General features: G+C 36.4%; 1 protein-coding gene across 1 annotated transcript; it reads right to left on the bottom strand.

Moving 5' to 3' along the window:
- Positions 1-6554: 6554 nt before the first annotated feature.
- LOC136822985 (angiopoietin-related protein 2-like) lies at positions 6555-14045 on the bottom strand. Its single transcript, XM_067079293.1, has 5 exons — positions 13630-14045; positions 12217-12384; positions 11226-11414; positions 10428-10463; positions 6555-7123 (listed from the first exon to the last, which is right to left on the bottom strand). Exons 1-5 carry the CDS (start codon positions 13967-13969, stop codon positions 6894-6896), a joined length of 963 nt encoding a protein of 320 aa, XP_066935394.1. The 5' UTR covers positions 13970-14045; the 3' UTR covers positions 6555-6893.
- Positions 14046-18147: the final 4102 nt, after the last annotated feature.

The raw sequence follows: 18147 nt of genomic DNA, 5'->3' as shown, positions 1-18147 counted from the left end.
CTTATGCGCCTCATGCAACAAAACAGTAAGAATAAACTCGAAACGGCTTGAGTGTGTATCGTGCAAAGAACAGCTTCACCATAAATGCGCCGGTAAGAATGTTCGAATAGATAATGCCCGTGTTCCGTATCTATGGACCTGTCAAACGTGTACGTTAACCATCCAGCCCTTCTTCAATATTCGAAACTTGTCTGATTTGGATTCTACAGTGCCCGATCTAACCAACGGCACTACGCCTTCCTCTGTGGCTCTGCTCGACCAACATCGAAAGCACCTCTCCATAGCGCATCTGAACACCCAATCAATGAAATCTACCTTCGCCGAATTCGAATCATATCTCTCCACACACCAGTTCGATATAATCACCATGTCCGAAACCTGGTTAAAAGACAATAAAAACTTGCTGTCTCACTATGAAATCACAGGCTACGAAAAAGACTTTCGAAATCGTGACGCTAAACGTGGAGGTGGTGTCGGCTATTACATCAAATCAAACATCCTACACAAAGCCCGAAAGAATATCGAATCTTTCGACACAACCATTGAGCATCAGTGGATTGAACTTACCGGTAAGAATCGACTTTCCAATGTCCTAATCGGTATTGTTTATCAGCCCAGTAGCAAGTCTCGTGATAAGCTAGATTGGTTAGTTAAATTCGAGTCACTGATTTCCCAAGCGACACTCGTTCACCACGGTCCAATAATCATCACAGGAGACTTGAACATCGATCTGCTTGTACCCTCACCTGAGCACGAAGCCTACAACAATATCTTGGGCACGCTCAATCTCAAACAACTAGTATCCGAACCCACGAGAAAGTCGAAAACTCTCATTGACCACGTCATTACCAACACTGATACGAAATTGATCGCGAGTGACGTTGTCTTCTGTGACGAAATATCCGATCATGACTCTCCATTTTGTATATTAAAAATCAATAAACCTCGATACGAACCTCGACACAAATACATTAGAGACGAGCGAAGCCTTGTACTTGAAAGCTATGTTAACGATTTTCGTGAGCTTCCATTGAACATCGTGTACGCTTTTGACAACACCTCAGATAAGGTCAGTGCACTCAATAAACTAATCACTGAGTGTATTGACCGTCATGCACCTATACGAAAAGTTAAATTGACACGCCCGTCATCTCCGTGGATGAAAGATCTAGATGTACGAAACCTGCAGCGTCAGAAAGAAGAACTTCGAGTGAGTCTGAAAACCGATCGAAACGACGTACAGCTGGAGCAGCTCCGAAAGACAAGAAACGATCTCAAATCAAATATCCGAGATGCAAAGAAAAAGTTTCTAAAAAACCTTCTCGCAAATAAAACTTCCTCAGAATCATGGAATGTCATCAACAAAATTCTTCACCCTCGCTTGAAACGTATGAGTATCGATCCAGACGAAATCAACAAATTCTTCAATTCAACTGCTGTTCGCACGACGGGGAAGAATGCTGGAGAGCTCTCAAAATCCTTTATTCGCGAGTTACCTGATCATCCAGATAACTTCCATCTTCGCCATGCGACTCATGACGAAGTACTTAAAGCCATCCAAAAACTGAGATCGGACTGCTCAACCGGCCCAGACAATATCCCATCAAAGTTCGTCAAACCAGTGTCAGAATACCTCGCATCACCCCTGACTCACATCATCAACAGCTGTATAACAACGTCAACTTTTCCAGACGACTGGAAAATTAGCCGAATCTGTCCTGTACCCAAAATCAACGATCCCCAATCACTAGTCGACTACAGACCCATCAGCATCCTACCAATCCTATCGAAGGTATTCGAAAGAGTTATTCTTCAACAACTTACAGACCACATTGAAACGAAATCTATTTACCTCGACAGTCAATCCGGTTTCCGAAAATCTCATTCAACCACAACTGTTCTACTTAAACTGAAAGATGATATTAAAACTGCTATGAGTAGAAGTGAAGTGACCTTATCGATTTTTGCCGATTTCTCGAAAGCTTTTGATACAGTTGATTATCGTATTTTACTGGAGCATCTCAACAATCTTGGTTTCTCCCGACAAGTCCTGTTTCTTATCGGTGATTATCTGTCCAACCGTAAACAGTACGCTCAGATCGACGACAAATCGTCTAACAAGTTAAACGTTCAGTTTGGTGTTCCACAGGGCAGTATACTCGGCCCTATTCTGTTTAACTTATACATTACCACAATAAACACTAATGGTCAGAGTACCTATCTTCTCTACGCTGACGATACAACACTACTACGTCACACAAAAATCAAAGAGATACAGAATACCATCGAATCCGTACAGATAGAGATCGATAACATTAACCAGTGGTCGGACCGAAATAATCTCTGTTTGAATGCTAAGAAAACAAAAATGACTGTATTTTCAACCAGACAGCTAGCACAACGCCACTCGCTTGCTGACTTGGTCACCGAGATAAAAAGTGCCGGCCAAGACATCGAAAGAGTCCAGAACTTCAAGATTCTCGGCGTCAAATTCAACGAGCATCTTGATTGGACTGTGCATGTCAATCAGACGCTAAAGTGCTGTTTTGCTAAACTTCGTAACTTGAAACAGTTTCAAAACATCACAACCTGGCACCAACGTAAAATGCTAGTGGAGTCTTTGGTCCTCAGCAAATTAATGTATGGATCTGTGCTACTTTCAGATGCTGCAAAATACCAACTAAAACGTTTGCAGAAAGTTCAGAACGCCGCGGCTGGTTTTGTGCTGAAGCGCCACGCCTCCATCAAAGATGTTATCGAGCTGAAATGGCTACCCGTCACCGAAATGATCGACTTCACCATGGCAAAAACCGTACACAGCGCACTCCATAACCCCGATTGGCCATCTTACCTACGCCTATCCAAAGTAACCAACCCTGACAGAGAGCTGCGTTCTGAAAACATCATTCTGCATGATGTTGAAAACAGAAATCGTGTGGCTGGTACCTTTGAGCACGAGGGTGCTACATGTTTTAATGATTTACCTATTAACATAAAGCATATCGAATCAAAAGATAGCTTTGCAAATCTAGCTTGGAAATTTTATTTTGATAGGGCATTAGCTAAATCATTGAATTCAATTTGATCTTTGAAATTTTTCAATAATCACCTATTCGAAGTTACCTAAGTATCTCAATAACTATATTCTTGACAGTATTGCGAATTCTAATGTTTTACTACTTCAGGATCCTAACCTAACTCCATCCTTTCCTTTTCATTGAAGCTTACCTTAGGTTTTGACACATTGAGCTTTAAATCAGTTTAAAATTTATTTACATTTATGCTTAATATATCTATATATATTTTTAACAATAAGGCTGGGACAGCATACTCCTCTTGCATTTTCGTTTTTTTTTTTTTTTTTTTTTTTTTTTTTTTTTAATATTTAGCAATTAATTCTATTAGCGACGTATCACATTCCTCAACTCAAAAGCCTCATCGAATTAACTACAATATTTTTTATTTATTTTTTCACACTTCTCACAATCTTGTTTCTATGCCTAGTCCTCGGCCTATATAAAATCATAATATATTTACGAGATATTATTCATCTAAGAATAGTTTATTTATTTCTTACTGTCTGCCATAATTTATCTAGGACGACTATCTTGCGAACAAGCCAGTTTAATTATTACTAATCGAACAAACTTCCAAACGTCATATCTCAGTATTCTGATTCCGAGCTTCACTTAGTTTTCCTTATTCCTTCCGATTGAGTCCTTCTTCCCGTATCTGTTCGAGTTGTTAGTTATTTATATATTTTATACACACAGCATATACATTATATAACACTTTCCTTGTAAGAAGAACCAATATTTTTGGAGATCAAGGAAATAATAATGTTAAAAAAAAAAAAAAAAAAAAAAAAAAAAATAGTAAAATTACGGTATTTTCTCCTTTGTTACGAGTGATTAATCGTTAATTGCACGACAAAACATACGATTCCGAGGTAATCGACAGTAAATAGTTTTGAAAAAGAATCTTTTTCTAACTTTTATATTTTTGTAAACATTCGAAAACCTCCTTTTTTTCTTTTGCTTAAAAAGAAAACATTGCAGTGTAATTTTTCTTTGTTTTCAATTAAAAGAAGCTATTGTAACGTAAAATTTCTTTGTTTTTTATTATATAGTAAAAAAAAGTCTCTGACACAGGACTTGGGAGAGAAAAGAATAAGGGGACAAAAGTGTCCCCCCGCCGAAGAGTGCAAAAAGTGGTAATAGTGCAATTAACGATTAATCGCACTCCTCTAAACCAATCAGATTCGAGTAATTTTGCACGGCTGACGATTACAATAATAATTTCATATCAAAAACAACGCAATATCTCCGTAGGTACACACTTCGTGAAAAAAATAAATTTAAAACTTTCGCAGAATAATTTTTTAAATATAGGCAGGGTAGAAAATCCTTTAGAATTTAGGTAGTGTTTTTAGAAAGGAAATACCTACCTTAAGGCAAGAAACTTACTTAAGGGAACTAATTTTCGCAAGAAATGATTTTCGCGGTGCGAGGGTATCAAGCTGGCGTATTTTGCGGTTGACACCCAGTTTTTGTTCAAATTCTTTCATTTTCCTAGGGGTTTTTATTGATTTGCAACTAAAATTGTACTTCGCAGACACTTAACTTATTACTGCTTAGTTACCTCAAAAATTAGTTACCACAAAAATTAGTTACCTCAAAAAATTATCTCCTTAAGGTATTACATACGTGAAAAATTACCATGTTTATTGGGAATTCATATGTGAAGAAAATTAATATCCACAAAAATTCGATCCTTTTAGTAAAATGAAACATAAAGTCAAGATAAAAAATGTGCAAAATAAAACTGTTTAGATCGATATCGATTCTCTCTGATAAAATTCAATGTTTTAGTAGGGTTTATAACTCAAGTGTCCTTTTCCGGTTAGTACGCAACGGTGTCAGGATTATCGTTAAAGAGGAATACCTAGACGAGGCTGAAGAAATTTTCCGGGAAACGAACATGCAGGTTTCGAAAGACGGTGAAAGGCATCTCGGTGCAGTTATTGGTAGTATAAACTTCAAAGACCGTTACTGTAAAGAAATTGTTGATAAATGGTGCAAGGAACTTACTCTTCTTTCAGAAATAGCGGTGACTCAACCACAATCAGCATACACGTGTTACACCAGCGGTTACCAGCATCGTTTTTCGTATTTTTTAAGAACAATTCCAGAAATGGAAAACCACTTAACACCCATCGAAACAATCGTCAGACACCAACTCATTCCAGCCATTACAGGGGGTAAAATTGTAAATGACTTAGAAAGAGACTTGTTATCGTTACCACCTAGACTGGGAGGCCTCGGTCTCAAAAACGTATGCGAGATCGCACCCATCGAACACGAAAACTCGAGACAATTCACGAAACATCTACAAAACCAAATCTTGAACCTCCAACCACCAAATGACAATAAAACAAAAACTAAAGCAGCGATCAAAAGTGAGAAAACCCAAAGAAATCAAGACAAACAAGATCGTATCAGGGCGGAAATGACTGATGATCAAAAACGAATCCACGAAGCCAATTGCTATACCGGAGCATCGAACTGGTTGACCAACCTTCCAATCAGAGATCAAGGCTATGATCTTAACAAGGAACAGTTTCACGATGCACTGCGAATTCGTTATGACTGGAGTATCCCTCGTCTACCAAGTGAATGTGTCTGTGGTAATCGTTTTGATATCAGCCATGCTCTGTCCTGCAAGAAAGGAGGATACGTTACTCTTAGACATAACGAGGTACGAGATATCACTGCTAAACTTTTGGATGAGGTATGCGTCAACGTACGAAACGAGCCGAGACTAATCACCCTTGACGGCGAAGGACTGACGCACAAAACCGCGAATACGTCCGAAGGAGCACGACTTGACGTTAGCGCAACTGGGTTCTGGACACCTGGCCAAAGAGCATTTTTTGATATTAGGGTCTTTGACCTAAGCGCTCGAAGGTACAGGGGTTTGGAGCTCAGCAAGCGCTTCCAAAGAAACGAAAACGAGAAAAAGAGACATTACAATGAACGTGTGAACAGTGTCGAAAATGGTACCTTCACCCCATTAGTATTTTCTACAAACGGAGGTATGGGACGTGAATGCCAAACATTCTACAAAAAATTGGCCGTGATGCTTGCTGAAAAACGTGGTGTACGTCTCCATGAATCAATTTCGTTTATTCGTTCAAAAATATCATTCAGCTTGTTGAGATCGTCTTTGTTATGTATTCGTGGATCCCGTTCCATTTGGAGTAGAGAACTGAATACAAATGATATTGAACTGACTAACTCCCGTTCAAGAGTTAGCAATAATTAATGTTTCTTAATTAATTTTTTAATTTTTTGAGTTTTTATGAAATTTTCAAGTTTCTGTTTCTTTACAGCCCGGCGCAACTACTTAGTTGTGCTATTACATTCTTTTTCAATCGGTCATTTTCGTTAGACCCTAGGTTAGACTTATTGTCACTTGCTACTAGCTATAGTCTAGTGCCACTAGCGGTTATTGTTTTCAATTATTTATTTTATTTATTTATAAAACCAAATTTACTCTAATTTATTGCCCCTATTGTAAGTATATATGAAATATAAAACGGTGTCAGGATTACCAACAATCCACGAACAATCTATCAATTTTGATTTTCTCTAATCAACATCAATGTTTCAGTAGGATTTTTAACCCAAGTGTCCCATTCAGGTTAGTACGCAACGGTGTCAGGATCACCAACAATCCACGAACGATCTTTCAATTTTGATTTTCTCTAATCAACATCAATGTTTCAGTAGGATTTTTAACCCAAATGTCCCATTCCGGTTAGTACGCAACGGTGTCAGGATTCAAAACGGATTTTCAAACAACAAAATGAAACATGAATCACGAACACTCTTTCAATTTCGATTTTCTCTAATCAACATCAATGTTCTAGAAATAGTAGAGCTTTTACTCCAACTGTCCCATTCCGGTTGGTTGTTTCTGTGATCATTATTAAACGAGATTTCTGAACAGGACTTAAACCACCAACCACCTTCTTTGTATTGAGCACATTTTCCGCCGGAATATAAATCGTTATCGCGATCAGGAGTCGAGAATTCCATACCATCATGGTCTAACCAATCGGCTAAAACAAAAGAAGTCAAAATACAGTTGACTGTCTCTAATTCGAACTGAAACGGGGAAATTTATTTTATTCAAATTAAAGAGAGATACGAATTATAGAAAGTAGATTTTAAGTAGATTTTTCTTTGACGGGGATAGGGAATAAGTTCGAATTATAGAGTGATTCGAATGATAAAAGTTCGAATAAGCGAGAATCTTCTGTACCTCTTGAAACTAGGTTAAAGAGTACTATCAAGTATCCCAGCTGGCACCATAACGTTTATTTAACGTTATATGGACGTTGAGAAGATAAGATAAACGTTGAAACAACGTTGTGTGCCAACTGGGATTGACATCAGAAGCTTTTTTTCTTATAGATAAAACCTGATACAACAGATATTTTGGAGTACACATTGTTTTTGTGAGGAGCTAACTCGGGTAAGTTTTCTTAAAATTACCCATAATTTTTAGATCGCATTAGCCGACAGAACAAACGACTGGACATGAAGGATACTATGATGAAGTTCCTAACCTGATGTATAACCTAATTGTTTTTTCGCTGATATTTACGAAAAACTGCAAAAACTGAATATGACGTCATAATCAACTTTTTGCGCCTTATGCAGAAAATTATTTTTATTTTTTTTATTTTTTTTAATGACCGATATTAATATATTTTTGATATTAATAGTAACTAGCCGGTACCCGGCGTCGCACGCCGGTTAAGCTGTAGCTGAACGCAATAAAAGTCCTTTGGATGTAGACGAATTTTTTGTTTCAGTCAAAAGTTATCAGGAAGAGAATCGTTTACTGTACCAGTGTCGTCTGAAACAACTCTGAATATGCCGTCCAGTTGAAATGACAATTCTTCAGGAAAAAGTGGGAAAGTCACAAAGAATAGTGCAACTCTTTGTTTTTATCAGATTGAAAAAATAAGACAATTCTAAGTTGCTTTTTTAAACCCTTGTCATAACTGGCTGCGTTTAGACCAGCCTGGCATTTTGTAAATTGTTCGGTTTGTCAAATGCCTAATGATGCCAGCGTGTTGGCATTTCGTTGGCATTTGAAATGCCATTTTGAGCAAAGGAATCCCCTTTTCTGGCATTTCAAATCAAACAAAGAAACCAAAACAAAGAGAAAAAATGACATTTTTGATTTTTTAAAGTATTTGCACGTTTTTCATTTGCACGGCCTTAAATTTCAAAACAAAGGCTGAATAAAGTCTAAACCAGGCTCTATCCGATCTGTCAATCAAAACAAACTTACCGAGAACAAAACATTGCTTGCGAAATCGAAAGTGACACACAGACAGAAAACAGAAAACAAAATGACATACGTGTTATACTAATAATATATAGACTATTATCCATATGGCGGTCATTAAGTAAGCCATTAAAGATTCGAACGGCGGGCGGTATTGAAAGGTTCTATGACTCAAATAGTCATACCCGCGCTGAGAAAACTAAGGCGTCGTGCTTCAGAGGGCTGAAATATCGTTAACCGCCCTGGTTATAGGGCGATAACGTCATTTGCGGCCCGCTCGGAACTTTATTGAAGTCGTTGCATTGAAGCGGTGAGACTAAACCGACATCAGAAAAATAACACTTTTTGGTCATTTGCGGCCCGCTCGCAAGGGTACTCAAAACTTGTTGAAGACATTGCATTGAAGTGAAAAGACTTGGCTGTTGTTTGAATTTCTGATATGGATAATAATAGTAATAGCGTTAAGCTTTCGTTCGTTTTTGTCATAAATTCTGCCCTTGCAGTTTGATTATTAGCCCTCTAGTGCCATTTGCGCTTCGTGTCGGGCCCAAATGACACTTTCGGGCTAATAATCAAACTGCGCGGGCAGAAAATAATAACAACGACCTCAAACTGAACACTATTGTTATATTAAATATTAAATTAAAACGTTACAATATATAAATTGCTTAAAATACGTAGAGCTAGGAAATTCAAAGTTAAATAAAAAATTGAAATCGCGACACAAACAAAACTGAAAACTGAATCGAAATACTGTCGAAATAGCACAACCTAGCCGGTCATGCCAAACTCAAAAGCATTTTTTGCAGAAAAAATAGCGAAAAAAGCGAAAAAAACAGCAAAAAGAGATAAAAAATGATTTAATTTCTGACGTCAAAAAAGACAAATGATTTCAACACAGTGTTCATTTTTCTTTCAAAAAACTGACGTCACATCACAATTAGCGAGTTTATGTATTTGCACTTTTGAGGACGGTAGAGTGACTGAAGCGATTTGGAAAAACCCGCAATTCCGCCCCGCAAAATCGAGGACGGTAAAAGTGCTGATTTACCGTCGTCCTCAGCTGGTCAGGATCTACTCAAATTAGAACCTTACCGTCTCCGTCGCTGAAAAACACACATTCATAAACTCGGTATTAATTTCCAAACGACGGGCAACTCTGTGCAGTGTAGGCCCGTCGTCATTCGAAAGGAACCAATTGCATTGCGCAAAAAGTTATGTAGTGCGCTGCGAGAAAGTAACCGTTTAACAATGACCCAATAAGCATAAATATGGTATTTTGAGATGTTGCACATACCCCCTGCATGTCGACGGATCCCAGCATCCAGTTTTTCATGCTTTAAAAAAGTTCTAACAATGGTATATAATTGCATGATAATTGTTAACCTAAACACGATTTTAATGCGACCTCATTTTTAATATTGTATTCCCAAGTGCTTTTAGTTCTATTTCAGTCGGAACCACTACATAGAAATGGCAACTATTGCCTTAACGGGAAATATATCCCGAACGGGAAGGTCAAAAACTTCCCGAAATGGATAGAGTTTCCGAATCAGGAAGTTAACCAGTTTCCCGATCGGGAATGTGACCTCTGCGCACTCCGGAAATGGTCGTGGAAGGTAAATAACTGATGTCTATTGTAAAAGAGGGTAAATAAATACCTTTCACCGGGTAGTTAAAAATCCACCCGGTAATCGCTTCTTAATTCTACTTTCCCCATTCCTAATTAAAAACTTCCCTATTTGGAAACTTCTTCTCGATCGGGAAACAAATATCTGCTTTGTTTACAAAAATTCAACTTGCCGTTCGGGAACAATGAAAAGTTCTTGACCAAAACGGGAAACAGAAAGGTGATGAAATTTTCAATCTGGAAACAGTTTCCTTTTTGGGTTATTTTTATCTTCCCGTTCGGGAAATATTTCCCGTTAAGGCAATAGTTGCCATTTCTATGTAGTGGTTCCGACACTGTATTTTGCTGGAAGATTGTCGGAAAAAATGTTTCAACTAGAAGTAAGCTTTATGCTATTGTTGGTAGAACTTCACCCTAGACAAATTTCCCTCACCTTTGTAATCGGCTGAAGTACCCTCTTTATATGTGCCTGAAACGGGAAAATATATGAAAAGTATGAGTCTGTGTAGAAGCATCCAGCTTCTCTAAGGTCCCGAATAATAGGGGGTCCGAAATTTTTGCAAAATATTTTATAATAAACGGGAGGGTCTGAATAAACGGGGGGCTGAAAATATTAAGAACTTTCCTTTAGAACTTTCCTTTATATTAACGTTCGAAATAAATTTAGCCTGATTTACACTTCAACTCAAAAACAAAAAAACTGGAAAATTAATAAACAGGTGGGGACGTCTATTCGGGACCTTAGAGTATTGTGCCAGGTTTAATATTGACTGATCTTTTTAAGACGGTTCTCTAGATGCTAAGTCTAAAAATAAAGTTTTATATAACAGATACTATCGTGGTCTAGTATAAAATTTATAACAGGAGTTTTGATTTAGGGCCTGGTCAATTCAGCCAAATTCTGATCAAAATATATGACGTAAATGTAGGCAATTTCACTTCAAGGGTCTCTTGTCCGTAAAATTGCAAACATCTCGCGAAAAACTCTCGTCATAAATCTCGTTTATCATCGTTTTTATCTTCACTACTGTTTATTTAAGCACGCGAACATATATCTTCAAGATTTCATGGGAAACGACCATTAGGGATACCTAAGAAACAAGGCGACAAAACTCGATCTGACCTTGATGTTCCAATTTAAACGGCTGAGAGTAGCGAAGGACATGGGCGTATCGAAAAGGCTGATTGACACGGAAAATGGCGCAAGGATCTTCAGAGTAAATAAGGTTACCTGAATGTACTTTATAATTGGTGGTTTCATCCTCGATGAAAAAACCCTCATATCGAGCATTTATTTCTGACCAGTCATAAGCTGTTGCAATAAACATGATATCCATGTTTCTGCCGGTGGTTAGGTAGTGAATGTTACCATTACCAATCCAATGGTTTGATGCTGGATCTCCAAAACCATCCTTGTAAACTAAAAACGATACATGTTTTTTTTATAAGCATACAAAAATCCAAAAGCTGGCTCGGAAATGCTTAGATCGAGAGATTTACAAAGCTGGAAAATGCTTTGAGGGATGCTTGTATCCTAAGCAAAGTTTTAGAGAAATTTCGAAAATCCATCAAATTCCAGTCAAAAAGAAACAAATTCTGAGTATGAAGGCTTAAGGTAATGTTTAGCATACGCTAAAATTTTTGCCATATATATGAGCCTAGTTATGCTTATAAGCGCAATGCTTATAAAGAAAAAAAAACATGTAAGTAAATAGTTTTTAGTTCGACTGCCGATAATGGTAGTCTAGTTAAGAACTGCGAGAGGTGACCCGAGAAATGGAAAGCAAAGTAAACTCTTTTAAGTGGAGCGCCCATCCAGCTAGATTTGGTGGGGAGTAATTTGCCCAGTTATGTGTATAGATCTATGGGGTACTAGGTAGTTGAGAGATGACGGTTAAAAAGAAAGAGAGAAGAAATTTTTTTCAAGTGTTTTGAACCTGCTACTTATCAAGGGATAATTATACCAAAAATGTTTGGAAAAATATTTTGAGATCTCACTCCAATTCGAAATATACAATTAATCCCTTCTCCACTAGAGAAAACCAGTAAAAAATTTTTTTTATCTCATTACATTTTTTATAATCAATAGAATTTCAAATCTCAACACAAAAAAGTAAGATTAATTCCAACCCCAACCCTAGATCCCCTTTTTTGCGCTTAGTAAAGTACCTATCTAGTCCTTCGGTTTTATACAGATATCTGTGTTGTACAAAATACATTACCTTCCCAATTCTGATTAAAGGAAAGATCCTCAAAATTTACTCTTCTTTGAATAGCTATCCATCCTCCATCTGGAAACATGTGACAATACACGGTCATTGTTTTTCCGTTGTGTGTGATATTGTATACACCTGAAGTTTTATGTCCAAAATCATGATGCGTTTGACAATCTTAAAAGAGAAAGTAAAGTTTATCTACATTATAAGAAAAAGTCATTTGTTATTTGTTGAGTTGGAAAAATCCCAGGGGGGCGTGATAGATACTCTTGTCTCCCGAATAGACGTCCCTCCCCCGTTAATTGTTAAGAGAAAAAAAATCCACCCCCGCTCTTATTAAGACCCCCTACTAATTAAATTCGAATAATTCAATATTTTATTACAGTGTAGATAGACCTTAAACTTGTTAAAATTTTTCTTTTTGTTAATATTGGTTCTTATTTTATTTGCAAATCTGACTTGCGATTCAAGAAAGTGCCCTATACCATCGGTAGAGCGACATATCAGTCAAGAATAGAGACAAATTTATTTTCCGATACTCGGAGGTTCTTATTTTACGTGTTCATTTGTTAAAGTTTCTTTTTTGTTGTTGTATATACAATAGAAAAATGCGTCAAAAAAGGACTGGGACGGTTTTAGTGGGATAAAGCGGACAAAAAAAGCCCACGCGACTACAGTCGAAAAGGTGTATTGATATTAGTTAAAAAAATCCTGTCTTCAAGTTACCCCCCTCTTATTCCATACCCCCTGCTTATTAGAATTTAGAAAATGTTCCTACCCCCTCCCCTGCTTATTCGAACCCCCCCCGTCTATTCAGGAGACAAGAGTATGGTTGGCGGATAACGGGTATGTGCAGACGGGTCCCCCGAAAATCGACCCTTATAGAAAATAATTTTTGCTGAAAAAGTGACTCTTAGAGAGACAAAATTGTTAAAAAGTAACCTTTAGCCCTTTTCGTTTCAAAATTGAATTTATGCTGTTCCACTTTCTCACAACTTTGATATGCGTTTTTCTAAAATGTTGTATACAACAAAAAAACCATTCAAACCAATAGTTTTAAAAATCAGCAAGTTGTAAATCTTCGTTTTTATCTTTTGAAAAATATCTTTACCAATTTTAAGCTAAAAATTCAATGCTTGATTTTACTTTCTTTTTGAAGCACCAAAATGACCAACATTTTGGTCAAATGGCACGGAAAGGGTTAGAGAGATATTTCCACAAAAATTTCTTCAATTTTCAAAAAAATTCTCCAATACTGTCGAAAAGTTTTCTTACTTTCTTTACTTCACTATTCTTCTTTGACTCGGAAAGGTAAAAAAACTGACCCTTACCGTCAGCACATACCCAGCACCCATTTTTGCCTAGGGGTACCCCCTTTCCCCAAGGGAAAATATTTAAGACATAAAAAAATCTATTTACCGATTCCACTATAATCATTTGGATGAAATGAACGTGCCAACATTTCCCCTTCTGAAATCACCAAATGGTTGGACAAATCTGTTATGAGTGCAAAAAGTTTACACAGCCAGGTTGTAGCATCGATTTCTTTGTATTGAACATAAAAGCAGTGAGTGTAATTTTTAACACATTTGTGAAAACAAAAATCCTTGTGTGATACTTGTCCATCGAACCATGGTTCGGGACCCTCGATAGCAGTGTTTTGATGGATGGATTGGAATTGCAAAAGCTTCTTTGCAAATATTGTAACAGTAGCTATATTAAAAATGAGAAGACATCGTTTGATATAATTTCGAAGCATTTTATGTTTTCCGTATGATTTATTCACTTCTCTTAGTTTCTTCTTCCATTTTTATTTTGTTTTCCTCAATCATCGAAAAAAGTTTTTTCTTCGTGATGGAAAATTTCAAGTTAATTTGTATTGCATTCATATCAAATCACTGACTTCTATAAAATGAAGAACTAAACTGACATTTGATAATCATGTTGTGACTGCAAAAGGAAGGCAACAATTAGAAATAAATTCTCCAGCCACCATTTTGAAACACAATGCGATATTTTCCAAGCAAAAAATGTCTTCCGTTTATAAGGGTGCGCCGGCTTTAACGGAAATAAGAATGAAGGTGTCCATTCTAGTCTTAAATTTAGAGTTCGGTGATTGTATTACTCAATCACCAAAATATAGATGAATTATACCATTCATAAAATTTAAAAAAATCTATCAATCGGCTTTTTCATAAATTATTGAGTGCAACGACTGCCTCGTTTTGAAACCATCGCCATAAGGTGATTTATCCTGATTCGAAGTCAACCATTCATATACCATTCATAACATTGAAAAAAATTAATAAAGATTAAATCCCAAGCCACAGTCAAGTTTCATTTTGTTTCAGAAATGAAAAAAATATTTTCATGCGTAACCTTGATGTAAAACCATTTGTGATTTAAGGGACTCGTCATTCATTGAGATATCTTAGTTTATTTACCTTAGTGGATAAATTTTGGCGGGGAATAAATTTGGCGAATTTGATCCCCGTCAAATTTAACGAAATTGTTTTAAGATTTTCTATTTTCTATTTCTAAGATGGATAATATGCTTTTTGCCACCGCAGGAAGCCTAAAGCTTCCGAGGATGGCATTCATAGCTTCACGCATAAGGAAGTTTGGGCAAACATCTCATAATTTTGCGCGCGTTTTTCAGTATTTTAGTTCCGGTTAAATGGTGTACCGGTAACATTCTTAGCTTGACTGTATTTCTATTGTTTTATCATCATTAAAAACACTTTTCCGGATTTGTTTTGATCTGATTACCCATTTTCAAAGCTCTATATGTCTTTTTTTATTACCTCAGGGAGTCGAATTAAGGGAAATTCCTTTTTTGTTGGGAAATTCCCTATTTAAACCACAAGTAGTTATTAACCGCTCTGAGCAACGCAAATTAGAAATTTGTATCCTTTCAAAAACTTGTCGTACAGTAGCGTTTAGTATGATATAAACAAGCCATTATATTCTATTATTTTGGTAATAAAAGAGATGACAAAAAAAAACAGATAAATAACTTTATCTTATCTCTATAAGAAGATATCTATGAGATGGACACAACTTGCTAATATTTGTAGACTAAATTTTGCTTCAGATGAGATGCCATTCTAACAAAAGTAACGGCTATCAGTAACATTTCTTTCCAAATTCAACAACTTATTTGATCGTTCTTCTGCGGTGGCACTTTAATGAAAATTATGGCTAGTTTTAGTAAAATACCACGTATTTTTTAGTTTACCAAACCTTCCAATTCGCCAAATTAAATCCCCGTGAAATTTTACAATATTGATTATTCGCCAAATCAAATTTCATTTTTGCCAATCGCCAAATTAAATCCACACCAGAATTAATCCACTTAAGGTATTTATTATCTAAATTCGATTTTCAAACAGTTTTATGAGAACTTTAATCTTTCTCAAAACACAAGAATTTATATCGCCCAGCTGGCACACAACGTTGTTTCAACGTTTATTTAACGTTCACAACGCCCATATAACGTTAGAATTGAAATCTCACAGTTTCAGTAAGTTGTAAGCAAGGAGTCAATGTTTTTAGGTTTTAAGGTGTAATAGTGTAGGTTTTAAGGTGTATTTCTTTGATTTTAACGTACAGTTTTGATAATATTTAGGTACCAATGATCTAATTGTAGCATTACTAACTTTGCAGTGAATTCCTGTTCAAAATTTGAGAACAATAGGACTATTTTATAAAAAGTTATTCAAGAAAACCATTTTGTAGGTTTTAAGGGGTAAAACACTAAAATTGTATTTTTTCATGAAGCAGTAAAATTTTCTTAGCAGCTTTTACAAAAATTCATACCTAAGGAAGAAATTCAGAGGTAACCTATGTAGACTCCCCAGAAAAAGTTCCAGCCCTTACTGTTTTCTCTATCAGGATATAGGGGGTACCTTATAGGTTTGAAGGGGTGCCCACTAGTAACGCTTTAACGACATGCTATAGCTCTAAAGATCTCTGAAAACTATATGTTTTCGCCCCTTATCTGATATTCCGATGGCGGATTGGCAACCGCCCACGCCAAAGCTCTAAAAGGGAGAGGGCCAATTTCCCATCGGAGAGGAATGATAGTCGACTTTTGATGTGCTACATCCTCAGTCGGGTTCAACTGCCCTTACGCGCAAACCTGAAAATATTTCAGTTGAACCCACCAATCCCCAAAAATGAGGGCCTCCAGGCCTCCCGCTGCAAAATCCTTGATGCAGTCTTGCAACATTCCGTAATCCAAATCTTCCAGATGTTGAAAATATTCCGACATTCAGAGCTTTAGCGTGTCGGATGAAAATTTCACCATCTGGGTGCCAGATAATTTCGCCTCTGTCTTTTTAGAGCTTTAGCATCGTGGGCCAGAAAATACGCAATCTGTTGCCAGGTTACCTTCTAGAGCATTATTGTTTTCGATTTAATTTAAACGAGGCCAGAAGACAGAATCTAACAAAACTGGAATAAGAAGCAAAAGGTACTAATCATTTATTCAGCTTCCGGCATGGTTGCTATGGTTACTTTTATTTGGCTTTCTTTAAGGCTTTAGGCTCGAATATCCGGGGGCAGTGGGTTTACCAACTGTTGGTATTAGCTTTTAGAAGTGCGCCCTTACAGTGCAGCAAAAAAATCTATGGAATTCATATGTTAAAGTGCATTTTTCTCCATTTTTTTCACTTTCATAGCAAAATAATCCGAATTTTCGAACAAACATTTGGAAATTTTCCTGCTTTTCTCGGGATTGAATGCGAACCAATATTCAAAAAATCGACTCTTTAAAAATTGCTTTATTTATAAATAGCCTGACTTTAGCCTATATTAAATTTATCTTTAGGTTTTCAGAAGTACAATTTCCAAGCCTCCGGAAATTAGCCCCCCCCGTTTATTCGAACCCCCCTTATTTTAGTCTGAATCGCAGACCTCTACAAAACCCCAGGTAGTATAGGTCTGCTTAATAATCTACCAACCGCTTTCCGGTTCGCAAAGAAAATCTTAACGAGTTAATAATTTGATTGACATTAATGTGCGAAGATTTCGAGACAAAGAAGCATTTACAAAAACTTTCCGCAAAAATTTTTATTGTTTGGTAAAAGATACACCATCTACTGCGAAAAAATTTTCAAAATGTTTTTTCTTCGCCGAAACTAAGCTCTTCAAAGTTGAAATACTCTTCCTCGCTAAAGTCTTCATTTTCTTCTTCATCGAATTTTTTCAATGCAATTTTTGAATTTTCAGATTCAGGAATAGTTTGTCTAACTAACAGAAAATGTATAACATGTCATAGTTTTGTTGCTTACATCAGTCAGAAAACACATTTTAAACACGGCAATTATGAAAAATTCACTATGGTCAGAGCCCTTAATTATTCTATGTGAAAAATGCGGAAAAATGATTAAAGTCTGTCACAAAAGTATGTGAACACTTTAATTTTTTGACATTTTCTCAGCGCCAATTCATACTATATTCGAAAGTTATACACCGTTGGAAAGATATTTCTAATGAAAGTAATCTGGAGGATAAAAGATTTTTGAAAAGTTGAAGAATAAATGAAGAAAAACGAAGATAAAAAAGATAAAGATTTTTTATGCTATTTTAAAAATCATAACTGTAACTTTTGTGGTAAAATTTGAACCTTGCCGATTTCGCCGATTTCAAATCTGTATTATTTATATTTTCGTATCTTTCTTAGATAAAAAGTTTCATCAGAGTGAAGTTTGTCATTTTTGGTGTGTTTGGTCATTTCTGGCCGTTTTTAGGCCTACTTGAAAGGGCTGTAACTTGATTTTTATACAAGAAGGATACGAAAAATCTGACCACAAATCTGAAATCAGAAAAATGAAATCATACAACTGTTTGGGAAATGTCACAATTTTCATTGTTTTGGCAAATCGATTACCGAAATATCATCCTTGAACTACAACTCTCAAGAGAATTCAATCT

The sequence above is a fragment of the Clytia hemisphaerica genome, unplaced genomic scaffold (genome assembly GCF_902728285.1).
Source record: "Clytia hemisphaerica strain Z4C2 unplaced genomic scaffold, Clytia hemisphaerica genome assembly, whole genome shotgun sequence".
NCBI lineage: Eukaryota > Metazoa > Cnidaria > Hydrozoa > Leptothecata > Clytiidae > Clytia > Clytia hemisphaerica.
Note: the sequence above shows the minus strand (reverse complement) of the source record. Positions and strands in the feature narration are given on the sequence as shown.

What these genes read in the sequence shown, in the direction of transcription:
- LOC136822985 (XM_067079293.1), bottom strand. Translation starts at nt 13,969, where the DNA reads ATGCTTCGAAATTATATCAAACGATGTCTTCTCATTTTTAATATAGCT. An exon ending in CTTTAATCAGAATTGGGAAG is followed by an intron (nt 11,415 to 12,216) that starts GTAATGTATTTT and finishes TATCGTTTTTAG; the next exon opens with TTTACAAGGATGGTTTTGGA. An exon ending in TACTTCAGCCGATTACAAAG is followed by an intron (nt 7,124 to 10,427) that starts GTGAGGGAAATT and finishes CTTTTGTTTTAG; the next exon opens with CCGATTGGTTAGACCATGAT.